The sequence below is a fragment of the Elephantulus edwardii genome, unplaced genomic scaffold (genome assembly GCF_000299155.1).
Source record: "Elephantulus edwardii isolate Elephantulus edwardi_28Jun2011 unplaced genomic scaffold, EleEdw1.0 scaffold00149, whole genome shotgun sequence".
NCBI lineage: Eukaryota > Metazoa > Chordata > Mammalia > Macroscelidea > Macroscelididae > Elephantulus > Elephantulus edwardii.
In genome coordinates, this window is record NW_006399899.1 from 3,229,265 (window position 1) to 3,257,160 (window position 27,896).

At 40.0% G+C, this 27,896-nt stretch overlaps 1 protein-coding gene across 1 annotated transcript in view; it reads left to right on the forward strand.

Annotated features, from left to right (window-relative positions):
* The window catches only part of GEMIN5 (gem (nuclear organelle) associated protein 5), a 59,772-nt gene extending 37,347 nt beyond the window's left edge, over positions 1-22,425 (forward strand). Inside the window, exons 15-28 of the mRNA XM_006894746.1 lie at positions 824-995; positions 3,353-3,580; positions 5,309-5,422; positions 5,860-5,979; positions 9,794-9,889; positions 10,363-10,500; positions 11,539-11,686; positions 12,478-12,597; positions 13,613-13,823; positions 15,066-15,317; positions 17,347-17,509; positions 18,301-18,805; positions 21,638-21,734; positions 22,261-22,425. Coding sequence (XP_006894808.1) covers positions 824-995; positions 3,353-3,580; positions 5,309-5,422; positions 5,860-5,979; positions 9,794-9,889; positions 10,363-10,500; positions 11,539-11,686; positions 12,478-12,597; positions 13,613-13,823; positions 15,066-15,317; positions 17,347-17,509; positions 18,301-18,805; positions 21,638-21,734; positions 22,261-22,425 — 2,529 coding nt within the window. The remainder of the gene's footprint in view (positions 1-823; positions 996-3,352; positions 3,581-5,308; positions 5,423-5,859; positions 5,980-9,793; positions 9,890-10,362; positions 10,501-11,538; positions 11,687-12,477; positions 12,598-13,612; positions 13,824-15,065; positions 15,318-17,346; positions 17,510-18,300; positions 18,806-21,637; positions 21,735-22,260) is intronic.
* The last annotated feature ends 5,471 nt before the right edge of the window (positions 22,426-27,896 follow it).

Below are 27,896 nucleotides of genomic sequence, written 5' to 3' on the forward strand. Positions count from 1 at the left end.
GGAAGGCCCTCTATGAGGTGGATTGATTCAGTGACTGGGATAATTGGGATGGGAGTGTCAGAGACAGTGCGATTGGCACAGGACAGAGTAGAGTTTAGGGCTGTTGTACATAGGGTCGCTATGAGTCGCAGGCGACTCGATGGCACATAACAACAACAACAACAAAGTTTCCTTTTTATTCGTTGTCAGTATGTTTGGTATACTGATGTGGAAACTAATAAATAACAACAATATTTTTGTTGATAAATCAGAAAGCTCCAAGTTTAAAAAAAATAAAGATTAAATAAGTGCCAAGGCAGAGCTGTGAGGTGGAACCAAAAAATACATTGAGAGCTGGGACTCTAAATGTCAGGAAGGATGTCTTTGTGGGTTGTAGTTGAGATTTCTGCACAAAGTCTTATTGCTTTTGTGAAATAAGTATAATAATTCAGAAAATATCAAGGAAGTTGTTTATTTGTCCAGGAACTTAGGGGCAAAAGAATCATCTTTGAGAAAATAGGACTGTAAGCATAAAGATGTAGAGCCCGAGTTAGCATTCTGTTGGGAGCAGGACTCCCAGCCCAAAAGTTACCCTACAAATATCAGCTTGGAATGTTGAAATCCATGGGACACTAATTTGAAAAATTGTCATTAAACCTCCCTGTAGAAATTCCCCTATATCCTTGAGCATGTAAGCCTCTCTTAGGAAATAGCACAATCTGAAATTGAGTTACTAAGAGATAATTAACCTTATGTAGGCAAATAATAATAAAAATACTGAAAACCTATACAAGAAGAGAATAATCAGTATTTTTCTGTTGTACCACGTGACCTTTGGTTTTAGGTGTGGGATGCTCTACAAGAAGAGCCTCTCTGTAATTTCCGAGGACATCGAGGGCGCCTACTCTGTGTAGTGTGGTCCCCACTGGATCCAGAATGCGTTTATTCAGGTGCCGATGATTTCTGTGTATACAGATGGCTCACTTCCAGTCAGGATCATTGTCGGCCTCCTCAAGGTCAGTCAGAACCCGGAAATGGTAAAATGCTTGCCTAGTTCCCTTTTTCTCTTTCTTAATAACTGAGTTGGTCAGGGTCAGCCAGGTATTTATTCAGAGCAGCAGTGGTGGTCTGACTCAAGTTTAGGGCTCAAGAAAAAGAGATAGCTGGAAAGGGACCAAAAGGTATATATAACACTCAACAAAAGGAAAATGTCAGTATACACAGGCTCCTACTGACAAAATCGGGGAGGGGGGGGGGGGGGGGGGCGAGAGCCGGGTCGGGGGGAGCAATGTAGTACCTGAAGATGGGGCCGGGGACCAAAATCTCAATTCTGTTTCTAGCAATGAAAGATAAACTGGAAAGTCTTCTCCGCTCAATTCACTAGAAAACTAATCAATGTCTTCAACTAGGAATTGTGCTACAATGAATTGCCCCAAAGTGAAATGATAAAGACTTGTACAGGATATTCATAACAGCTTCACCTGCAGTTGCCAAAAACTGGAAATAACCCAAATGTCTGTCCACAAGTCAGTCAGTAAATTGTGAAATATACATATGGTGGAATTATACTCAACAGTAAAAAGAAAGTAATTATTGGCTCTTGGGAGAAAAAAAATGATAAAACACCATACAGCATAAAGAAAGCCAATACAGAAGGACTACATACACTTTCATTCCGTGTAAAACTCTAGAACAGACCGGGATGCTCTGGTGCTTAGTTGTAAGGACGGTGCTGCTAACACAAAAGCAGATGTTTGATCTATCAACTGCTTGGTCAGGAAAAGATGTACAGTCTCTTCCCATATAGTGTACAGCCTCTGAAAACCTGCTGGAGGGTCAGCTATGAGTCGATTCCAACTCAGCAGCACAGAACAGGCAAAGCTACACTATAGTGACAGCAAACAAGGGACAGCCTGAGACTTGATTAACTGTGAGCAGGGTCTGACACATTCTATTCAGAGAGACATGAGGGAACTTTTCAAAGTGTTAAAAATATCTCCATCTTGTCTGTGATGATGGTGTTTATACAACTATATCTTTTAACATTTATCAATGTGTCTGACATAGATGTGTTAAATTTTGCCTTAATAAATTTTATATATAAATAAGCAGAAGATAAAAATATTTTAAACTGAAAAATAAGTAGTAGTAATGAGTTGTGACTCCCATGGAAGCAGCAGACACAGCTTAGACATATCTGTGGCAGAAGACCTTTATAAAGTGTTAGAAAATATCACCCTGAAACCCACAGCGTCCCTTTTCAGCAGGAAGTAGCTAAGAGAATATGCCATCCCCTTTTCCTTATGAATCAGGGTGAAGTCTCTCTCAGGGAGGAGTGATAGGGAATGGCAAAGGACACACTGACAAAGGAGATTAATCAGAACTGACTTTGACAAGCACTGTGGCAGTTGGACAATTAAAACAGACATTCGGATGGTGGGGGAAGAAGAACAAACTGGGGAGGAGGGTAGAGAAAATGGTGCAGCAGTAGAGGAATGAAAACCCAAAATCCCTGTAAATGTTCATTAAAACTAATAAAATTTAATAATTAAAAAAAAGTGTTAGAAAATAAAAATGCCACTTTAAGGATTAGCGTGCACCTACCAAAGCCATACTGTTTTCAGTTGTCTCATGTGCATGCAAAAACTGGGCAATAAATAAGACCAGAGAAGAATTGTTGCCTTTGAATTATAGTGGTGTTGAAGAATTAAATAAAACCATAGTACAGCTAGCATATTCCCTAGAAGCAAAAATGGTGAGACTCTGTCTTGTGTACTTTAGTAGGCATGTTATGAAGAGGGACCAGTCCCTGGAAAAGTATCTCATGCTTGGTAAGGTTGAAGGTCAGAGCAAAAGGAAAATCCTGGGCTTGAACACAACATTGATTGTAAAGATGGTACAGAACTCAACAGGATTTCGTTCTTTATACATAGGGTCAGGATCGAAGGTAACCAACAACGACAGATCATAAACTAAAATAGGAATCCCAAGAGTCCATATTAACGTAAATGAACAGGAAGAAGCAAGAGCTCTTCCTTACTGAGGAACTTCTCTTTCTGTTCCTAACTACCAGAACAAGTTCAGATCTCACAGAGTATAGTCTTTCACATTACCAGGTTTACACTCAACACCTCAGAAAACAGCCTCGAGCTTGGGAGCTGTGGCATTTTGTTGATGACTTTATGAAATCCCAATAGTTGGATTGGTTAAGTTCAACCTTTGAGTACTGTAACTGAAATGTATTGGCAAAGAAAAGGAAGAGTAAGAATGTTATCATAAAGCAGAGTAATGCAGTATTGGAAATAATATCCTAAAATACTTTTAAACAAAAAGAAATATTAGTCCTTTTGAAATTTATGTATTATTCTCACAGGGAAAAAAAGTATTGAACTAGAAAAAAAAAGGCTCTCTCAGCCTAAACCAAAACTCAAAAAAAAGAAAAAGCCTACCACAAGAGTGCTTTTGAAGCAGGAGTCCTGTGATGGGAATGAGGAAGAGAGCCTCAAGGAGAACTCGGGGCCTGTCGAGAACGGAGTGTCCGACCAGGACGGGGAGGAGGAAGCCCTGGAGCCAGAGGGGTCCTGCAGCCTCGCTGCAGCCGGTATGTGACAGGAGCTTGTGTGTGCCCTCCACACTTCCTCTATCATGTCAAGGAAACACAGCTGGATTCTTGTTCATTTTGAAACTTTTTATTATTTTTTGTATGTGTAACATCAAATCAGGTTTGACTGGTGCAGGAAGAGATTACCCCTCCTCCATCCAAGCATCTGGTGGATTCAGACTGCATACCTCTGGGATTGCAGTGCAGCTTCTTGCCACTAGGCCCAGAGCTCCCCTCATTTTGAAATTTTTGTGCCTGAAACCTGCCTATTAGACAAATCTTTGACTTTGGACTTTGGGGTGTTTTTTTCCTCCCCTTACTAAAAGTCGGTCTTGTTCTTGCATTTTGTTTTCTAAAGCTTTAAGTCCCTAAAATAAATGCTTTCTACCTCTTCAAGGGGATCTAGTGGATGGATCCCCACAGTGGCTACAGCAGTGGACTCAGGTGTAAAGATCTGAGGATGGTACAGTACTGGACAGTGTTGTATCATCTTGTTGGTAGGGTCACCATGAGTCCACATCAACTCATTGACACCTCACAGAAGTGGATGATAGGATGGAAAGAAGTTCTCTAGAGAAAACTCCGGGCAGAATAAGACTATGTGACAAAGCAAACTCAAGATAATATACATACAGAAACTTAAAAAGATTTTCATAATGTGACATTAATCAACCATGCCACTGGCCCTAGGACTTTTCCTTCTGTCTCTGTTTTTTTAGGTAATATTTCTTGTCTTTTCAGTAAAAGTTTGTTCCTATTATTTGACTTAAAAGTGGCTGAAAGCTATCACTATGGGAACTTTCAAGTTTTCACTTCTCCTATCTATAGCATGTTTCAGACTTACTATCTCCTCATCCTCTTAGAAAAAATTTATGAGTGGTGATTCCTGCTGTTAACTTAGTTCTTTGATTTCTCACAAAACATACTTTTCTGTTTTCTCACTGTAATTTCCAGTAAAGCAACCTATTTGCAGTTTGAAGAGAAGAAATTAGTAGGCTGAAATATTAGCATTTTCATTATTGCTTTACATGTTTACCTTAAAATCCTCATTATCAATACCTGTAAAAAATGAATGATTAAATAGCAAGCAGTATTAACAGAAGTCATGACTCATGTTTAACTTTAAAAATAATATATTGATGTAACAGAATTTAGATGGCCAGAATACTGAGGCATCTCTGGTTTCTTTTATCCTAAGAAGTATCTGTTACATTCATTGTATGACTAAATTAAGAGCTAGAAGTTTAATGGATTTATCTTCAATTGATTAAAATACATTTTTATTACAAAATGGTTCCACAAAATGCTGTGCCCTTGTATATCAGCAGCTTGGATTTTTGTTGTGGCGAGAAACAAAACAAAACTTCATCAGAGGATTGTGACTCCATATCAAATACACATGATATTTTCTACTAGTATAGTCTTTGTTTGTTTGTTTACTTAACTAAATATGCACTTGGTATTTTATCACACAAATGTGTCAAAAGTACTTTTTAATCTGAGCAACATTTGGGAATTGTAAACTTTGTGGAGGCTGGATTACACCTTCCCTTATTAAATCAGTTCCTCACAATTCTGAAACTCCACGAGTTTGTGAGGTAGGAAAGAGGAGAGTACCATACTTCCTTTCTAAAGTATTTTTCTCATCTACGACTGGTACAGCTTTTATTTTGAGAAAGAAAACAATTCTGCATTTCTTTTCTCATACTTCTTTTTCCCTCATGACAGTTTCTACAGAGCCAGTGGTCAATTCTCCAGTTTCCTTAGGCTTTGAAAAGTCAAAAGTCATCATTAATAATAAAGCCACTCTACCAAAAAAGGAAGCACCTAAAGAGAAACCAGGTTGGTTGCTAAAATTGAAAAATTTTACTAAAATATCCTGAGATACTACATGCAGTTGAAAATTTAAAACTGAAATTTCTTAATTTTCATTTTGTCTTGTTTCCAGTGAAGTGTTTTAATTACTATTTTAGGGGTTTATGGGGTTTTTTTTAAAATTTCTTAGGGTACTTTGACTATGTTTTTATTTGGGCTCATGCTTTTTAAAATCTGTTTAGTCCTTGAAGGGAAATGTAGTCTTTCATTGGCTGAATTGGTCTGTGAATGTTGCACGGGTATTTCTGTATGTGTTGTGAATAGTACTTCAGTTCATTTTATTTGAAAGCCCCTATAGCAGAGTGGGAATTTTGTATAGCCAGTAATATCCATCCACTAAATTACACTTATACACTGGACATTCAGTTTGAATCAAACTGCCAATAGTTTTTTTTCCATTTCAGAAACCTTAATTAAGAAGAGGAAAGCTCGTTCCATGCTTCCACTGAGTACAAGTTTGGACCACCGATCCAAAGAGGAACTTCATCAGGACTGTCTAGTACTAGCGACTGCAAAACACAAAGGTACACAAATGGGCTTGTTGACGCAGCTGTATTCCTCTGAGGACTCGTACATGAGAGAGCCACCTGTCATTTGACACCTCTTTCAAATGAGGGAGGGGCAATTGGGGTAGGAAACATCCAACACTGTGTTTCTGCCTTCTTTTCCATCTATGCTTTTCTCCCACCATGTACCGTGCTTCCAAGCTCCCTGTTCAAGACCCACTGTCAGTAATATTTATTGTTTTGAGAGTACTTTATTGTTATTGATTTAGTTATCTCCAGCCATCTGTATACCAGGATTGGTGTGTTGGCTTAAATCTATCAGCATGAAATTAGTGCTTTCAACTATTCTTTCCATTGAACAGTGTCTTTCTGTAGAAAAAAAAAATTTTTTTATTCTTTTTGGAAATGTTATGTGCCCTTGAGTCGCTTGTGACTCATAGCAACTCTATATAAAACAGCCCTAAACTGCTCTGTCCCGTGTCAGTCGCACTGTCTCTGACATTCCCATCCTGATTACCCAGTCACTGAATCAATTCACCTCATAGAGGGCCTTCCCCTCCTGCGCTGTCCCTTCACCCTCCCAAGCATGATGTCCTTCTCCAAGGACCTGTCTCTCCTTACAGCATGTCCAAAGTATGTTAGATGGAGCCTCAGAATCCTTGTCTCCAAGGAGCCTCCCAGTTTAACCCTTTCCAGGATGAATCTGTTTGTTTTCCTAGCAGTCCATGGTATTCTCAATACTCTTCTCCAGCACCACAGCTCAAAGGCATCAATTCTCCTTCTATCCTCCCTGGTCATTGTCCAACTCTCTGATACATAGCAAGTGATAGCAAAGACCATGACCTGTATCAGACACACATTAGTCTCCAGAGAGACGCCATTGTTCTTCAGTACTTTGGAGAGGTCCCTAACAGCAGACTTTCCAATGGCAATACATTTTGTAATTTCCTGGCTACTGGTGGCAAGAGTGTTGACTGTGAAGCCAAGCAAACTAAAGCTGTGAACAATCTCAATCTCTTCACCATCCATTCTGATGCTGCCAGTTGGTCCAGTGGTGAGAATCTTTGTCTTCTTGACATTGAGCCTCAATCCATATTGGAGGCTGTAGTCCTTGACCCTCTGCAGCAAACACTTCAGGTCCTCCTCAGTTTCAGCAAGCAGGATTGTGTCATCTGCATAACGCAAATTGTTGATAGCTCTTCACCAGTCTTGACCCCACATTTCTCCTCATAGTGCCCAGCCTCCCGGATAATCTGTTCTGCATACAGGTTGAAAAGGTATGGAGACTGGACACATCCCTAGCGTACACCCTTCCCAATTTCGAACCATGCAGTGTTTCCTTGCTCTGTTCTGACAACTGCCTCTTGGTCCAAGTGTAGGTTTCTCATTAGAACAATCAAGTGTTCTGGGATTCCCATTCTTCTCAGAGTCAGCCATAGTTTGTTACGATCCACGCAGTCAAACACCTTTGCATACTCAATGAAACACAGATATACATTCCTCTGGTATTCCCTGCTTTCAGCCAAGATCCACCTAACATTCGCTACAATATCCCTAGTACCACGACCCCTTCTAAACCCAGCCTGGACTTCTAGCAGTTCTCTGCTGATGTGCTGTTCCAGTCGTTTTTGGATGATCTTCAGTAGAATCTTGCTTGCATGTGAAATCAATGATACTGTTATAGTTTCCACACTCTGTTGGGTCACCCTTTTTTGGGATGGGAACAAATATAGAGCTCTTCCAGTCTGTTGGCCAAGTGGTTGTTCTCCAGATTTCTTGGCACAACTTGGTGGGCACATCCAGGGCTGCATGTTAGCTGAAATATGTCATTTGGTATACCATCTATTCCTGGGTCTTATTTTTTGCCATTTCCTTCAACGCAGCCTGAACTTCTTCCTTCCTCCCCATAGGCTCTTGCTCATATGTTGTTTCATTAAATTCTTCTGTGTCTGCCAGTTCCTTTCGATACAGTGACTCAGTATATTCTTTACATCTTCTTGTAATACTTCCTGGATCATTTAATATTCTGCTTAAAACATCCTTGATTATAGCAACTCGAGGTTTGAATCTGTTCTTCAGTTCCTTGAGCTTAAATGCTGAGCGAGTTCGGCCCTTTTGATTTTCTGACTCCAACTTCTTGCACATTTCATTGTAATATTTTACTTTGTCATCCTGTGCTGCCTTTTGAAATCTTCTATTCAACTCTTCAGTATCTTGAATTCTTCCTTGTGCTTTGGCTTCTCTGCGCTCCCGTGCAATTTTCAGAGTCTCTTCTGACATCCATTTTGGTCTTCTCTTCCTCTTCTGTCTTTGCAATGACCGTTTGCATTCTTCCTGTATGATATACCCTTGATATCCTCCCACAGCTCATCTGGTCTTAGCTCATTAGTGTTCAAAGCCTCAAAACCTGTTCCTAAGATGGTTCTGAAATTCAGTTGGTATAGACTCAAAGTCCTATTTTGGTTCCTGTGTACTTGGTTTAATTTTCCTCAGCTTCAGCTTGAACTTGCATATTCTCTTAATATTACAGTGCAGCCAAGAAACAATAATCCATAAAAAAAAATTTGTTCAGAAGCGGGGGGATTGTTCAGAAGAGAGAGAGAGAGAAAAAAAAATAATTGTTTATGGAGAGTTTTCTGGTTTGTTTTTCACAGCCCTTGTTAACATGCTCATTTTTATATTAGGACCTTGGTGGCATTGTCCGTAGGGAGTTGTACTGCTAACACAAAGGTAGCTCCTGTCTGGTGGTTCACATCTACCAGCTGCTTCATGTGTGAATCATAGGCGTTCTCCTCCTGTGCAGTTTACAACTTCTGAAATCTTGTTGGAGGGTCAGTTACGAGTAAGTGAGATTTTGCTGTTAATGATAGCCAAGTGGCAAGAAGCTGCACTGCAACCCCAGAGGTACATGGTTCAAATCTGCCAGATGCTCTGCTGGAGAAAGAGGAGCAATCTCCTCCTGTACCAGTCAGATCCAGTTGGATGGTACGTACACACACACACAAAAAAAAATTTTACACAAAAATATTTAAAAAAATAAGAAGTCCTGGTGGCAGTAGTGCATAACATGTTGAACTGCTAATTGAAAGATCGATCCACAGTTCAAATCCATCTGTTGCTCCACAGAAGAAAAATGCTTATAATCACCCTTTTTTCTCAAAGCTACTTACATGTTTGGGGAGGAAATAGACAAAATGAAATTGAAGCACTGTAGAAAGATTGGTGAGAGATAAGTGCCTCTTTTTATCACTCTGACATCCACACCTCTGCTTCTCTCCAGAGCCCACATTGTTACCAGTTTCTAGTCTTTGTCCTGAGCTCTGTTATGCTTTTATGTACACCATCCTCTTTTTTAACTTTGTGGTAATTTTAAGTTGTACAGTTAGCCACGTACATTTATTCCCATTATTGGAAAATTAGCTGGTTTTTCTGAACATTAAAAAAGATATTCAAATTCCTGATAGGTTTTAATGAGCATTTCTTAGGATATTTCTTAGCAGGGTTTTTGTTTTGTCTGAGTTTTGTTAACACTTTTAAATGCGTGTTTCATTTTGAGTTGGCTTTTAAAATTCAGTTTTTCCTCTAAATCTTTGCTTGAGCAAAGAAACTACAAGCCCTATTGCCTCATTGAATTTGACCAAAGCTGCACCTCTTGCTGTCTTAAAATTCTGCTGCCACCAGGGGTCTCTGTTAAGTAAACCAGAGCATAGGGCTCTTTTCTCCTAAGTATCAGAAATGGATGTTCTGAAGATAATATAGAAAGTAATTGGACAGAAAACTCTAATTCTTTCTTTTTTTTTGTTTGTTTGTTTTTGTCTTTTGGAATGAACAGAGCTAAATGAAGATGTTTTTGCTGACCTTAAGGACAGATTTCACCTCGGGCTCTTCACAGATAGGACTACTCTGTACAAAATGATTGAGGTTGAAGGTGAGTCAAATCCAGTCAAAATTAACCCCTTCTATCTTTATACCCCCTTAACACTTTATGTAGGAGTGCCTTGGCAGTACAAGTAGTTTGAACTTGACTGTTTCATGATCTGGACCCACATAGAGGTACTGCTGAAGAACAATCCAGTGATCGGCTTTTGATTGGATCACACCTTAGAAAAAGCCTGTGGAGCACCGTAATGTGGGTCACCATGAATTAGATTCAATTCAGCAACAACTCCCAGCTCATTGTGCATAGCTCTTTGATGGCTGCCAAAGCATAGTGTTATAATAGAGTTATAATAGAGTGAATGAGTGCTGGTTGGTGGACGACTGAGCAGCTTTAGTCCCCTTCATAGTCACTGTGGTCGGTGACTTGTTCAACAATGAGTGCATATTCTGGGGCCCATTCCTCTTACTCATGTGTGAGATTTTTTTGAAATATCTTCCAGATATTCTCTCTCCTCCAAACAGGAAAAGGTCACTTAGAAAATGGCCACCCTGAGTTGTTTCACCAGCTCATGCTTTGGAAAGGGGATCTAAAAGGTATTCTCCAGACTGCAGCAGAAAGAGGGGAATTGACGGACAATCTTGTGGCTATGGCACCAGTGGGTATGTTCTTTACAACAAAAACTGTCTTTCCTGGGCTGTATCCAATTAGCAATACTAACCTTGAACTGAAAGTTCTTTACAGACATAAATAAAATGCAGCACTCATTTATTTAGTTCGGCAGCATTAACATAATTAGTAAGTCAACCCCATTCCACCTCCTCTTCCCTAAAAAATGCAGATCATTGACACACTTTGATGACAGGATTGTAATCAGTCACAGTTTTTCCATTTCTAGTGAAATTTAAAATGTATGTGCCCTTTGACTCCATTTATCTGTCTGCAGAATGACAAATATAATAGTAACAGATTTTAAGAACCAGCTCCTCAATAAGCGTCTGGTTAAATTGTACCAAAAGAAAGTGGTTGTTCTGCGCAATCTAATATAAAATGGAACAATAAATTACAGTGGGGGGAGAAACTCAAGATGTGGATGTACAACAGAGTGTATGATACTGTTATTTATGATGTATGTGTGGTTGTATATTTGCAGAGGCTTTGAAAGAAAATTACAATGATTGCTTCCATGGGAAGGATTTGGGTGTGGGGTGTGAGGAGTGTGTACTAGGATAATGTGAAAACCTTTCTTTTATGCGATGCTCAACATCTTGTTATTTTAGACAGGGTTCATGGGTTGGTTTTTCACTCACTCACGCTCTGGCAAGAAGAGTGGAGCAGATCTGTTAACAGATTATGAGTGTACGCTGAATTTCACAAATTGAATATACCCTCAAAACCAGCACGTTACTGGCACTCTTCATGCTATTTTCTCTCACTTGTCTTCCTTAACCCCAGTAAAAGGAATCATGAAGTATTCTGACTTTCATGACCATTGCACCTTTTGAATTTTGTGCATTTTGTACGACATGCTCAAACATTCTGTTTGAAACTGGAGGAAGGCACATGATCTTAATGACTATTGAAGTTAGTGTCTAATTGTTCTTACTGCAGAAGGCATTTCCCCATTCAAGTATACCTGCTTATTTTTTTTTCCTTAAACCACCATCTTTCGTTTGTTGTTGTTGTTGTTTGTTTTTTAGCTGGCTACCATGTGTGGCTGTGGGCCGTGGAAGCTTTTGCCAAACAGTTGTGTTTTCAGGATCAGTATGTCAAGGCTGCCTCTCACTTACTTTCTATCCACAAAGTGTATGAAGCTGTGGAGCTGCTCAAGTCAAACCATTTCTACAGGTCTGTGTGTAGAGCTCATAGTCGGACATAATATGAAAATAACTTGGGAAGCTCTCAAGCTCACCGTGCAGGCACCAGTTTTCTACAGTGCTGCTTTTCAGCTGAAAGCTCATATTTTACTGTTGACAACAAATACTGTTGGTTGTTTTCCATGAAGTTTTAGGCTTACATTGTTCATTTTTAAGAAAATGTCTGCCAGATTCCTAACTCTGATAATTTTTACCTATTAGTTATTCTTTCAAGCAGAAATGAAATTTTATGGGGGGGAAAAAACCGCAGCTAGGTTCAGCTGATAATCCAGTCTTGCACACTTTTCCCTTTTGGCAACCATTGTCCTTTGCAATGTAACAAAAATATTTGATGGGTTCACATTTCATCACACAGTGTATTTTAGAAATGAGTACTTGAGGGATTTAAAAAAGTAAGTTGATTCATCAAAGACAGCCCCTTTTTGTTGTTGTTGTTGCTGCTGAGATTCCCATTTTACCCACCATTGCTTCTGCACAATGTATGCAGATAGAAACACAGTGAAGGGGCAGTAACCCTCTTACCATTATTACGAAAATACTTTTGACTTCAGGAGACCCTGAAAGGATCTGGAGGAACCAGAAGTCCATAGATTATTCTTTAAGAGTCACTGACCCCGGTGAAAAATTAAGTGCAGTGTTTTTAAGGAATAGTTTTCACAGGAAGTTAGAACAGTACAGAACACCAATGAGATGGTTTGTCCTGTATTGCAACACCTCCTCAGAGCCTTTTCATTTTGATGAGTTATCTGTTCTTGCCTTTAGGGAAGCTATCGCCATTGCTAAGGCCCGGCTGCGCCCAGAGGATCCGATTCTGAAGGACCTGTACCTCAGCTGGGGAGCTGTCCTAGAAAAAGATGGCCATTATGCCATGGCAGCCAAATGGTAAGCCAGAGGGAACTGATAACACCCCTTTGCAGAGAGTAAACCAAGAAAAGCAGATCAAAAATTAAGGTTACAGGCTTTAGAAGTGAGAGTAAAGTAGCTAGGAAATGAAAAAGTGTATCTTAAGACTCACAGGTTTTGCTTCACTGATACTTTTATAAATCACCATAATCATTCAGGAAACTTGAGTAACAGACTAAGATATCCTATTAATGATATCAAACTGGTTCATGTATGGCTGATGCCACAAAACCAGAGCAGAGTCAAATTTGTAAATTGCAAATTTTCCTGCAATAGGAAAAATGATTGGTTACAGTCTTGGCATGGGAGAGTCAGAGCAGATGTAATGATTCCTTTCAAGAACCTTGCACGGGAAATTGCATTCTTGCCAGAACCCACATGCAAAGCAATGCTATCAGCTACCATTTTCAAGCCAGGCTTCATTATTTTAGACTCTGCTAGTCAAGATGTTCTGTTGTTAGGCAGCATGCATACTGTCCTTGTTTTCTAGGAGGGTAATCACATTTCTAAGGTGACTGAAGCTTTGGTGGCCTAGTGGTAAGGAGCTGTGCTGTCAACCCAAAGGCATATGGCTCAAATTCCCCAAATAGTCAGAGGGAGAAAGATGGGCAGTCTACTCCTGTGCAGTTTGCTTCCTTTGAAAACTTGTTGGATGGTCAGCTATAAGTCGGTTCTGACTTGATGGCACACAGGCAGCCTTTAATGGGACATCAATCTAGAAATTTTTTAATTCCAGTACATCTGTATTTTACAAGTTTTTTTCTTAGATAAAAATGGGAAGGTATCACTCCCCTTCTTGCTTCAGATCAGCAGATATTGGTGTTTGCTTATGTCCTCAGCCCATATGGTGTAATGTCTTTTGGTGAGCTGTGCCGACCACAGCCTTCACAGGGACAGAGGCAGACACACCTGAGACTGCAGGCCCACAGAACAGAAGGACATCCCACTGTGATAGGAGAGTAGGTCTGTTCATGACATTTCTTTTGTTTTGTAGTTACTTAGGGGCCAGCTCCACTTATGATGCAGCTAAAGTTTTGGCCAAAAAGGGGGATGCGGCATCACTAAGAACAGCCGCAGAGTTGGCTTCGATAGTGGGTGAGGAGGAGTTGTCTGCTTCACTGGCTCTAAGATGTGCACAAGAGCTACTTCTGACGAGGAACTGGGTGGGAGCCCAGGAAGCCCTGCAGCTCCATGAAAGTCTAACGGTGAGTCCATTTCTTCTTCTCTTGGCCGTGAATCTTAGTCAAATTCCATGTCTGTTCCCCAACTATGTAAACCACCAATTTTGCAGATAACCTTTTATGTGTCCAGTTCACCTGGCTGTGCTCTACTGCTTTACAGTGCTTTATCAGTTCCCTTACACAAAACAAGGTGATGTGCTTCTCATGGTATTTTACTTCATTTATCAGTCTGTGTAGAGCATCTCTGAATAGACCTCAGCCGAGACCCAGAAGGTATTTACCCCATTGATGTTATCAGCACAGTCTTTGAAGAGGAGGATTCAGAGTTGCCGTTTAATATACATAACAGTACTCTGCCTGCAGTGCCCTTCAGCTGGAAGCTGTAAAGAAGTGTGGCAATATCAGAATGCTCATTATTTTCCCTGTGTGGTAATCTACCACTGCCATGTCTCACGCACCAAAACTGAAAGTGCTTTTAAAGGATCAGCACTCTTGATTGAGTTTCCATACATGCAAACATCTATTTCATTTTAGATGACTGCTTGATGCATTCTAACCTGAAATTTTTAAGTTCTTCCATCTCTAGTAGCATAACTAAAGTTTGTTTCTAGCCTGAATATCTAAAGTCCATGGAGAATGCTAGTAAGGCAGCTTTCTGTGAACTGTAAAAAGAAGGGAGACAAAAATAGCAGAACTTTTCAAGTATCTTATAGGCATGTTATTAATAAATGACTGGATCTAAAAGAGCTTTTACTGTATCCACAACCAAAATATATTCCCAAAATGGTTACTGGCATTTCATTCTCTGTTAAGCTGCATCATTAATAATAATGTTATACTAACTGAAAAGTTATTCTGGCTATACAGAACAGAGACCTTCTCAGGCTTATCTGAGAAAAGGTGATGATAGTGATGGTGATGGTAATATAGAGAGGATCTCATGCCACCTGAAACATCTAGTAAGAATACAGTTACTCAGTCCATTTCTTCGTGCTTCTGTTCTCTTACCGCTGACTGCTTTGAGAATCCTACTTGGTCCTGACCCCATAAGGCCTGCCTGGCTCTCAAATCTGCATAGCTTCTCTGTCAGCTCCTCAGCCCATTACACTTTACTTCTCTAAGCCCATTTGAAATTTGCATAGGAAGAAAGACTGATATGTCCCTCTGTCTTTTCTCACACTAGGCCATGGATATTGTGTGGCTCGTCTTTATGTGGCTTAGTCTTGCATTGATGTCTAACAATTCTCTTTTGTGGTTGGATTCCAGGGTCAGAGACTGGTGTTTAGTCTTCTTGAACTACTGTCCAAGCATCTGGAGGAAAAACAGCTTTCAGAATGCAAAAGTGTCACCTCTTATAATGTTTGGACAACAGCCATAGAAGAGCCCTTTCAGAAGAGGGTGACTGCAGTGTGGAAGAGCATCTTTGGCCTTGATTCCACAGAGCAGTATCAGGCAGCATTACAGAAGCTACAGAGCATCAAGTATCCATCTGCTACAAGTAACACTCCTTCCAAGCAGGTACTCTGGCTGCATCAACACGGGATATTAGTCAACAAGTAATGAGGCCTCCTTAATAGTTTCCAATATAGTAGGGAAACAGTCTAATTAGTATTTCAGAAAAGACTAAGGCAGGCCCAGGCAACCTGGGAAACTCCCTTCAAATGAGTGAAATCAGTTTGCTTTGAAGTCACTCTTGGATTCACTTTTTCTTTTTAAAGTTTAAAAATATAGTAAACACAAAGAAGAATATCTGTGGCTAGCGTTAAAGCTTGATATTTTGTCATTTTTCTTCACCAAATTTCTTTTTTAAAAATTAATTTATTTTAATGAAAGTTTACAGACTTAGGGTTTCCAGTCATTCATTATTGTCCTGTTCTCCCTGCCTACCCCCTCCCCACCAAATCACTCTTTTCCTTGAAAAGAAAAGGAAACACTCTTTCATTGTTATGCAGTCCCTCCCCCCAAGTCCACTTCACTATACAGCCTTCACTCTGGACTTCTGTAATGACAATAACACCCATTCATGTATCTCTTTTAAACAGTTCTCTCTTTCATCTGTTTCAGTGCCATGTATCTCATTCTTCCCCACCTTTTCTGTCTCCCCTCAGCCCTAATGTCTGTCCCGTTTTACAACAGTGGCCCTATGCAGTATTTGTCCTTTTGTGACTGAAATATTTCACTCAGCATACTGTCCTACAGGGTCATCCATTTTGCATAATATTTCATGAGTTCTTGTTTTGCAATGCTGCATAGTATTCCATTGTGTGAATATACCAGAACTTCTCTATCCATTCATTTGTTGATGGGCACTTGGGTTGTTTCCAGCTCTTTGCTATTGCAAATAAAGCCACAGTAAACATGGGTGTGCATATATCTGCTTGTGTGGTGGTTATGGTTTCTTTAGGGTAAATTCCTAGTGGAATTGCTGGGTCAAATGGTATTTCTATTTGCAACTTTTTATTATTTGTGTGTGTGTGTGTACTATCAAATTGGATCTGACTGGTTCAGGAGAATATTGTCCCTCCTTCTCCAGCAGAGCATCTGGTGGATTCAAACCGCATACCTCTGGGATTGCAGTGCACCTTCTTGACCCTTGGCCACCAGAGTTCGCCTCTTTGATTTTTTTTTAATAAAAGGATTGCAACTTGACACATAAAGTGAAAATTATTCTTGTTCCTTTTCCTCAGTGCTCTTTACCAAAGGCAGTCCCTTTATTGTATCAGGCAAGTTCTTTTTATGAGTTTCTATATCGTATTGCTCTTCCAACCCCAAGGCCTAAATCTGCCAGCAGCTTCATGGGAGGAAAATGACCGTCTCCTCCCATAGGGTTCAGCTGTGAATATTCTCACTCAAAGGCACATATGAGATATCATTAAATTTTTTTAAGGTATAAAATTTCTTCAAACCATAAACTTCTATGGAGTGAAAAAAATTGTTCATCTCAGAAGTATAATACCAAGTGAAAGACCTAAGACAGAAGAATACTTACTCTGATTCCATTTATGTGAATTCCAGGCAAGACAAAATGACAGTAGCAGAAAACAAAGCAGTGATTGTTAGGGGCTACAGAGTGGACATGTGGGAATACTTTGGATAATATGAATGTTCTGTATGCTGTGAATGGCATTCTCTTGCGCGCGCGCGTGTGTGTGTGTGATTAAAAAAAAACCTAGTTTTTTTAAAACACATCTGCTTATACACCTAACATTGATTATTTTTCTTAGTAATACATCATTATTTTTTTATATAAAGAATTACAGTGTTTTTTTTTTATTTAAAGAATTATAACTTTTATAAAAGTTCCAGAAACTCATTTTTTGGTTTTACTTAAGTGCAAATGTCGGGACATTTTCTGAAAAATTTAACAAGATGTCATTTGTTTTCTGCGCAGCTGGATATGCGTTGCTTATGGGGAAGCAGAAATATGAGATACATAAATGTGAATCGTTTGTACTTCTTTCCGGGTTCAGTTAATAGGAGCATTTGTGGTGTCTTAAGTGTCTTTTTTGGGTGCGTGTTCAGTTGAAACTCTTGGTTCCTTTTCCAGCTCCTGCTTCACATTTGCCACGACTTGACCTTGGCAGTACTGAGCCAGCATGTGGCCTCCTGGGACGAGGCTGTGGACGCACTGCTTCGCGCTGTGACCCGGAGCTACGGCTCGGGGAACTTCACCATTATGCAGGAAGTCTACTCTGCCTTTATTCCCAATGGTAAATGTTCCCACCTCTGCCAGGAATGCACCTCTTGGTGAGCCATTTCACTGCCACCCAGTGGTGCACCACTAGGAGCAGCACATAGGTTCTCAAAAGATATTGGCAGCTGAGTCCTCTTAGTAGAACATTAAGAGACAGTCTGAATCCCTGAACTGTTTTCCTTTACCTACCTTACACTTAGCCTCCTACATTCCTAGTGCAGTTACTTTAAGAAAGGGGTTAATGTAACAAATTCGTAAGAATGGAAGCCACCACTTGCCATGGAATCCACACTGAATCATGGAAACCTCGTCTGTGACTGAATACCATCCTCAGAGCTGTGCTCCCTAAGGTTTCATTAGCCTCTTGCTCAGAAGTAGATCATCAGACCTCTCTTCTGAGGTTCCTCTGGGTGGACTTGGACTTCCCACCTTAGCGGCTGTGAGTACTTAACTGTTTACATCACCCAAGGACTCTGTAGAATACAGAAATTTAGCAGAATCTCTTGGGCTGCAGGATAGCCACCGCACTAGATCATTTTGATTTTTCAGGAGCACTGTGGGATCATAATAAATGTAACCCGAGGCCCAGTGAGACAGAATGCTTATTTAATGATTTCTAACTTGCAGCAATGAAAACATTGTCCTCAGTCAGGAAATGTTCTGCTCCAGTTGGCTTCACTTGGGAGGTACCTCACTGTCCTTTATTTTGATCTGCCTCTTGCATGGTAGGAAACAGAACATGAGGACAGGAAGTCAGACTTTCAGGAGATAAAGTTGCAGTCTCAAATCTTTTTATTCTTCTCCTAGGCTGTGACCACCTAAGACAGAAACTAGGAGACCCTCAGTCCTCCAGCACACCGGCCTTCAAAAGTTTAGAGGCCTTTTTTATTTATGGACGCCTGTATGAACTCTGGTGGTCTCTCTCCGGGTCTTACTCTGAATCCAGTGTCTGGGTCCATGTTGATCATACAAGGAGAACCATTGAGCAGAGCCAGCAGCTGCCTAATGGCAGCCCTGAAGAAGCTAGCCCTGCGGCTCTTTCCCAGCCAGAGCTAAGCCAGCCTACAGGAGTGGACTTGAGGCTCACGGAAGAAAGTGAGCAAGTGCTGGGTGCTTGTGTAGAGCTCCTCTCAGACGAGCATGCCAGTCTCCAGAACTCACAGAGAACCATTGCCCAAGTCCAGGAGACCCTGGCAGAAATGATCCACCAGCACCAGAGAAGTCAGCTCTGTAAATCCACAGTGAATGGTCCTGATAAGAGTGAGTCCGAACAGGAAGCAGAAAGCCCCTTCTCTGATCCACAGAGTCAGTGGTAAGTCAGATAAGAAATGGAATGAAAAATGCTATACCTGGCTTGTAATGGTAATCAAGTCGTGTGGGAGCAGCATTATGCACTAATGAAGGTATAGGCTTTGGAGTGAGACATGGGTTCTAATTCTGGCCCTGCTGCATGGCTTCACGTACATCACCAGTTTTCTCATTCATAAATTGTCCTGTCAGTTCCTACCTCAGTTGTTTTGAGAAACAGTGCTTTCCACCTTTGCTGCATTATCACAGCAGCTAAGAGCTCACTCACTAGACTCCAAAGATCCCATCTGATCGAGATACCATGAGGAAGACCAGAGCCAGCCATCTCTCACCATAGCGCTGAATTTGCTTGATCACTGGGTATTTTACTGTGAGATTTTGGAGGAATTAATAATTATTAATTAGGTTTTGTGCTTTTTAGTGCCTTTTACCTTATCTTGATTATGGCCCAACCCAAACTCACTGCCATCAAATGCATTCTGACTTATAATGACCCTTTAGGGCAAAGAAGACTGTCATAAAGGGATTCTGAGACTGTCCGTCTTCCAGAGGTTTGTGGTTCAAATCTACCAGATGTTCTGCCGGAGAAGGAGGGGCAGTCTCCTCCTGTACCAGTCAGATCCAGTTTGACGATACACACACAAAAATTATAAAAAAACCCTGTAGATCTTTAAGCAAGCACACAGTCACAGCATCTCCTACAAAGTGACTGATGGATTCAAACCACCAATATTTTAGGTAGCAGCCAAGTATCTAACCACTGCTGCCAGGGCTCCTTACATAGTGATTATTGTTCTTGTGTACCATGGAATTGGAAACAAGTCATAGTGGGCCCTCCAACTTTTCAGTTAATCACATGGGAGGAAATTGCCCATCTTGCTCTTACAGAGCAGCTGATGGATTCAAACCTCATACCTTTATATTGATAGTACCATTGCTTTTTGCTAAGCCACCAGAGCTCCCTGTGTACAAGGCCTCTTGTTGTTAAGTGCCTTCAAATTGAGTATGACTCAAGTGCACAAAAGATCTGAACCCTGTTCTATTCTGCACTGTCCTCACACTTCCTTACACACAAGAACCCATTGCAGCTGTCATGTCAATCCACCTCGTTAAGGGTCTTCCTCTCCTTCGCCAGCCCTCCAACCTTCCCAACATCATGTCCTTCTCCAAGGAATATCCCCTCCTAGCAACATGCCCAAAGTATGTGAGATAAGAAGCCTCATCATTTTTGCCTCCAAAGAGTACTCAGGCTGCACCCTCTTTGAGATGTAATCTGTTTGTTCCCTTGGCCATCCATGGGTTGTGCGATGCTCTTCTCTAACACCACAATTCAGAGGTGTCAGTTCTTTTCCTGTGTCATCCTTATTCATTGTGCAGCTCTGAGATGCATAGCAAGTGGTCAGAAAGATTATGGCCTGAATCAGATGCACCTTAGTCCTCAAACTAACGTCATTTCTCCTCTGTGGCATCAGGTTTGGAGGGAGACATCAATCACCTGTGTTTGACAACCTTCATACAAGGTTGCTTGCTAAAAGTGAGGAGGACTTGAAGCTCTTGTTGCAAAAGATTAAGGAATGCAGCCTTCTGTATGGATTGCATCTCAGTGTGAGGAAAACAAAGATTCTTAGCACTGGACTGATAGGCAGCGTCATGATGAATGGAGGGGAGATTGACATTGTCAGCAACTTCATCTTGCTTGGATTCACAGTTAACACCTTCAAACCAGCAGTCAGGAAATAAGGAGATGCATTGCACTGGGAAAATCTGTATAAGACCTAGGACATAGTAAATTGTGTAGTCAGTAAATTTAAGTGGCTATTATTACCAATTTTTTAAAACCACAAAAACTTTAAAACTATTTTTAGATCTCTGAAAAAATACTCCCGTTGAAATCTTTAGTAAGCTACCACACTCTAGACAGCTTTAGGTTTTGTTTTTTTAACAAAGGAGGGAAAATTATCTGAGCAGCTGTTAATCTTAAAATCACAGGACCATTTGAGAAGATTATGTAGCTCCCTACCAAGAAAAAAATAAAGATGAACGGATGCACCATTGACTGAATAAAAAATTACTGGCTCTAACTATTCCTCAAGAAGTTCAGACCCTCTGTTTCTCTAACTTGAATCCCTTGAAAATTCACATGTCACTGAATCTGTTCCATAAAGCTGGGAATGACGAAAGCAGTAGGCAGTCATACTGTATTTGAAACATTTGGTATCATATTAAGTCACCTTCTTTCAACATTTGTACTTAAAGATGCCCTGAGAGGGAGCTCTTGTGGTGGCCTAGTGGTAAGAAGCTGCACTGCAATCCCAGAGGCACATGGTTCAAATCCACCAGATGCTTTGCTGGAGATGGAGGGGCAATCTCCTCCTGTACCAGTCAGATCTACTTTGACAGTATGCACAAAAAAATGCATGAATAAAAAGAGTCAGGTGAAAAAGGGATTTTATTTGTAGCATACTAATGACAGAAGGAGCTCTGGTGGCCCAATGAATAAGGAGTTGTACAACCAGCCCAGAGGCAGGCAGTTCAAATTTATAAGCTGCTCCACACACAGATCTCCTGTACAATTCATAATCTCTGGTAACCCCCTTGAGGGTCAGCTGTGAGTCATTTCCAACTCAGCAGCACATAACAACAAAAAGGAACTCTGGTGGTCTCTAGAGAGTTCTGATGGAGCACCCGTGGCAGTTCAAATCCACCAGTGACTTTCCTCATGGGATTTATAGCCTCAGAAACCAATGGAAGGTCAGCTATGAGTCAGTGAATGAGTGAGAATGATAACAAAATTCACCTAGAACAAGAGATGATTTAACACTATCTTTTTATTTAGTAATAAGGAAGAAAATGAACCCATTTCTCTGCCTGAATTAACCAGAAGGCTGACAGAGGCAAATGAAAGAATGGCTAAGTTTCCTGAGAATATAAAGGTAAGATACAGCACATTCATCTGTAAAATAATACTTGTATTGCTAATTGTGTCTTATAAAGGCTTCTTAGAGGCTATCAAAATCGCAGTTCAATTTCTAAACTTCAAATATTTAAAAGTGTTTAAAATTTTAAGATCTAGCTTCATTTTATGAGACTTAGTGACCACACTGGCAATTCTAAATCTCAAACCAAATTTTGTAGTTGTGTGAGTCGTAGCAGAACTAAAATTGGACCACATACCTAGTAGGTTACAGGTAAATGAGTATGAGAGCGTGGTCACAGCCATAATAGAAATATCCTTTTTTTTTTCTCATTGATTTTAATAAGGCTCTGAAAATTAATTAATCTTTAACAACATTGTACTGGCTATGCCAGTATTCCATTTTTGAGTGTCGTATCTCCATCTAGTAATTGATGAAAAACCTGTAACCTTATCCTTGGAAATTGTCATTATGTTGTTACGAATGCTCTCTGTAGCTCTTCATTTGTGATTGCTTCATTTCTCGTTTTTGTGTCCTTTTTCAGACCTGGCCCTTCCCAGATGTGCTTGAATGTTGCATAGTCCTGCTTCACATCGGGTCCCAGTGTCCTGGCTGTGTGACTCTAGAAGTGCAGCAAAAGGCCCAAGAGCTTCTTCAGAAATATGGCCACGCTCAAGTTTACAAAAGACACTGCCAGGCTTGTACGTGAACTTTGAAGGACACTGCTCCCCTCTGCACTCAACACCTCCCTTTACTTTCAGCCCTCCGTTCTTTTCGAGTTCTCCCAACCGTACAAATGAGGTCAGGTTGGAATCACCTCTACCCTTAAAAACAGTAGCCTTCATAGAGTTGGGTTCTTTGGACTTAAGGACACTTGCTCACTGCAGGAAAGAATGTGAAGAGCCAGCTGTGAGTCCTTGGAAAATACCCTCAGAGCGATCGTTGGTCATCTCTAAAGCCTTACGCCAGTTTCACCCAAAGAGGAGAAACATTTCAGTCACCCAAAGTGTTATCTTCTTAAACACAGGCTACTTTTATAAACACTTTGCCTAACGGTAAACATGTCATTCTTGGTAGAAAGTTGCTGCCTTTGGTGGCTGTGTGACAATTAGTATAATTTTTCTTTGTGTTTTCATTAATTTAAGTCTTCTCCCTGTACCCATTCAGAGATAAAAATTTAAATGTGAAATAGGCCTTACCTATCATCCTGACTCTTTATCCTTTGTATGGACTTTAGGCCATTTTGATTTGTTTTTTTTAGTTTATGTAATTGTTTATTTGGACAAATCATTTGCTAAAGCTTTAGAAGAAAAAATAACTCAATGCTCTTCATCTCTCCATTTTATAAGAAGGACTTGATCATGATCGAATAGCTCAGGAAGAAAGTACTGTGTCATTGACATAATCTTTTTGATCACAGACCCTTTAAGAATTTGATTAAAATTACAGACACTCTGAAGAAAAATACATATTCATAGTTTACATACTTTTGGATCAGTGGACTCCAGCTTTAGTATAATGGAACTACAATGATACATGGTTACAAACCTGTGCTCTCCTCTCTTTTTCTTTTCTCTTTATATATGCACGACTAAAACAAGCCTGGAAGCAGGAGCGGCAATTCTATGTACAAAGTGTTCAGGCCTTTCGTCTGTAAGGCCGCTATGAGTCATCTACAATTCGACGGCCCCTAACAACAACGTACGTGTGTGTGTACGTGTACACACACACACACCCCCTAATGATCATTCTCTTGAGGTGTGTGTTTCTTATTTAAACAGATGTTTAAGTTGAACAATGTCAGGAACAAATGCTTCTGTATTATCAGAGTTGAGGGAATATAAAAATTAGGTGGGTATGACAAACGTTCCTTCCCAATATTGAATGAAGTATTTTAAAATTAATTCTGAAGGTTTTCTGTTTGGGCATCCATTTTGTTTTTCAGTTTGTTACTAGGGTTAGGGTTGCTTTGGATAAGGAAATGAAATTCACCAACAGAAACTCCAGAAAGGAAAAGATTTCAGACGCTGGGTTCCACAGTCTGCTTTTTTATTAGAATCACCTGAGAGTGCAAAAAGTGCTAAGCTCTACAGTGGAACTATTATCTCGAATGTAGAGCTCTGTAGTTCTTTACACAATTACATGTAAGAAGAGACTGCATGGACCTAGGGGCTGGAGGAGTTTCTTGTCTGCAGAGACAGAGGCAGAGGCATGGCTTACTAGAGAACCGGGTAACCTAACCTGGCCCAGTTTAAGATGAAAAGCTTCACCTGCAGGGATGAAAAGTGTCTCCTTTTCAGTCAAACAACACATAATTATTAAACTGTAATCGATTCTCTTACTGTTGTCATTTATTGGAATCATTACCAGTGGGTGAAGAAATCCTAAGCACTCCTTAATTGCTGCTGTGGAAAAACTGAGACTTACTACTTTGTATTTGAGCAATACTAGTGACCCTATAGCATGAGAATATTATGAATAACAGTAAGTAGTGTCATTTCTTTCTGAGCTTTTCTTTTTCCGGTAGTGAATAACATGTTAAAGGCATTGTGATTGGAAAAAATGGTTTTCAATTACTTCTTAATTGACAGAGGAGAACCACAGAGAGCACTTGGGTTGAGACAGGCTTCCAAGCGAATAAGTAATTCGAGAATCTCTTTGACCTATATCCCCATCCAATATAGAATTTTTCTCCTTGGCTCTCTCCCATCCCTTCCCCTCAGTTCACTCCTCCATCCTCTCTTGCCTAGAAAAGTGCAGTCAACCCCCAACAAATCTGAATCTACTCTGGACATTTTTATATGGCAATGACTGTTCTAAATTATATATCATATTTTAAAAATTCTACTCTGAGGTATTTTTCAGTAGTGTCCCATTGCTTTTAGGAAAAGCAGATTAAAATCTTGAATGTGACTTGCAAAGCCCTGTCTGTTCTGTATCATTGTCTTTTGAACACACTCCACCTCACTTGGAGATGCCAGCTTCACTGGATCTGGCTGCTGGGATGCAGCAGTTTCCTCTCACCTCAGAGTTTGGCTGTACTGGACCAAGATTCCACAAAGTGTGGTGTGAATTACTGTCTAGTAACACATTGTAAACTCCAAAGAGAGTCAACATTACATTATCTGTATGTTGCTGCCAAACTAGTAAATCAGAAGTTCAAATCTCCCAACTCCTCCATGGAAGAACATTGAACAGTCTCCTCCCATGACGATTTACAGCCTCTGAAACCTGATGGAGGGTTGGTATGAGGTGGAACCAACTCAAGAGCACACCTGGTTTGTTTCTAGTAGCTTTTGACAGAATGAACAAGGAGAAGGAAATTAATATTCTTCATTTATTGTTCGGACTTTAATGAGTGTTCATACCAGTGTTGACTGCAAACTACACTCATGCTGGATTAGAACTTAATGTACTTTTGAAAGTCACCTTTTTAGTGTTTCCTTGTGTTAGCACAATTTCTATTTTGAGTATAACCATGCATATCCCATGTGTACAACCACCACTGTCATTTTTGGCTCACAGTGACCCTGTAGGTTTTTCTAGGCTGTCTTTACATGATCTGCAGTAACACAGAAGGTGATTCACACTCAGTCTTTCAGTTAGCAACAGGGCACTTCCTGGCCCCCCCGCCCCCAGGACTTGGAGCAGCCCTGTGTGCACTCAAGGTTTTGCTAGTGCTGATAGGGCTTTACAGTGAGCACAATTATTCACAGAACAAACACCAACAGTTTGTACAATTCCGTGAAACTGCTCACCACCTTTGTTGTATAGCCATTCTCTTGGCTCCTTTTCCAAATTACTATTAATAAACTAATCTTACAAGTTACTATTATCCGTTTGATACCCTATAGATTTTACAAGAATGTGAAGTTCAAGGCAGACATTCTTTAGTTACTGTGCAAAACTCATTTTGGAGCTCTGGTGGTCTTACATAAGCTGTACTGCCAAACCAAAGGTAGGTGGTTCAAATCCACCAGTTGCTCCACAAAAGAAATACAGGCTATCTTCTCATGCAATTAATAGCCTCTGAAAACCTGCTGGAGAATCAGCTGTGAGTTGGTTCCAACTTGATGGCACATAACAACGTTATGTGAAGAGTATTTCTAAAGATTATCTTATTCAGTGGCTCCAGCATGTCTGTGTTCCATGAGAGTTTAAAATTCTGTTAGCCGTTTTGATCAGGATTGTTAACAGAAACTGATTCTGCTGCAGTAATACCAGGGAACCATCCAGTTCTGATCTCATAAGAAGCAGTTGTTCATCAATGCAATTAGCCACACACTCGTCCTATTTCTGGCTAATTGACTTTTCTCTGGGTGAATAAAAACCACTTGGATGGCTCTCCATAAGCATTTTACTCTACACACTATGCCATGAACTAAAGCAGAACAGAAGCACTGAACAGTTAAAAAGTCAAATATTGGGATGCTGTCCTTACTCTCCAAAGAAACCAAATCCCATCAAGTATTTATTTGTATATAAGCAGCTCCTTTTTGTTATAAACATTGCAAAGCATTTACCAATGCAGTTTCTACAGGTCAGTAAACTTAGTTGGCTATGCACTGCTTACCCTTTAATCCATGTGATTTTTTTTCTTCAGTGTAAACAAGAAGTAATCGCCACATAAGCAGTAACTTCTTCACACCCTCCCTCCCCCACCCTGGCAGCCACAAATAAACTTTAGTCTCTGTGTATTTGGCTGTTTGAGTTCAGAGTCTCCTTTTTATTTCGCTGACATCTTCAAGTTCACCCATGCTTCAAGACTTTACTTCCCCTTTGAATACTCCAGTTCTCTGTACATCCATTTTATCCATTCATCCATTGATGATTATTTATTTCCACCCTTTGGCTACTGCAGTAAACATTGGTGTACATTACCTGTTCTTACTGCTGCATTCAAATCCTGTTGGTTTGTGCTGTTTAACATAAGGTTACTTATTAAAGGAGTAAGCTTACTCCTATTAAAGGAGAAAATGTCTTCCAAGCAATGATCAGACTTTCATCTACTTAACAGAGTTCCTCAATATTAACCTATCTCCTGACATGGCAGTGACAATCAGTCCTCCACTGAGGACAAAGGAATTCATCTCTTCATGCCATTATGAAAGGGTATCTGTAAGGCTCAGTCACTAGTTAAGCTCAAAAGGTTAATGCTAAATACCTTTCTCTTATGTGAACATCCTGAGATCTGCTCTTGTATCTAACCACCTCACATTTTCTGTGGCAGGAGGCTTGCAGATGAGGAATAAGGAAGACCTGCTTACAAATTCAGAGTAAATGGAATACTGAAATCAGATGATGTCAGAAGTGCAGTATTAACACATTTTCACTAATAAACACGTTCACCATAGAGTGGTCCCAAGGAATTAAAGTGGTTTCTAGTAAGGCCCAGTTTTAACAGGAGGTATGGAGCAAAGAGACAATTTACACAGCTGCTTATTACAAATCCACAAAGTTAGGAAACGGGAAGAGTGGCGTTAAAATGTGGATGACTATTATGAGCAATGTCATGAAACTGCATATAAATTATTGAGTGGAAAATAAGTAACACTTTGTAAAGCTTCACCATAAAAAGTTAAAAAAAACCCAACAAACCAACTGCAAAGCAAGACAGGCCAACTTGTGTAAATGGAGGCAAGTATCTGAGGGTAAACAAGGTGCCTCGCCATCACTGCTCAGATGACCGTATTCCAAAGCTGGCACGTCCCATAGTTATCAAAAACCAACCTTCATGCCACTGGTTTTAAAAAAAAAATCTTTATTTTACAAAATTAAAAACATAAATAATATTTACAAGCATCTTAAATACCAATTTATAATACTTGACATTTTTAATCACTCATCAAATTGAATTTCCCATTGAGCTTTTTAAAATGGAAGACTTCCTCCACTTCAGTGAGTACCAGTTGTCATTTCCACTGTTCTAAAGGGGTTTTTGTTTTTATTGAAAATCTATATACTGCAGTCATTCAAAAAATATAGTGTACCTTTTAAATGACTAGCTTTAAAAAGCAACAAAACGTAGTCCCAAGCTTCCTCCCCTCATAGACTACTACTCCAACAGATTTAAACAAAAATCAAATTCCTTTACTGCCCTGTTTACATGTAACTAGTATTTTTTAAAGACTCAGATTTCTCATACTCAGAATAAATCCATCTCCCAACTTCTAAGTCTGT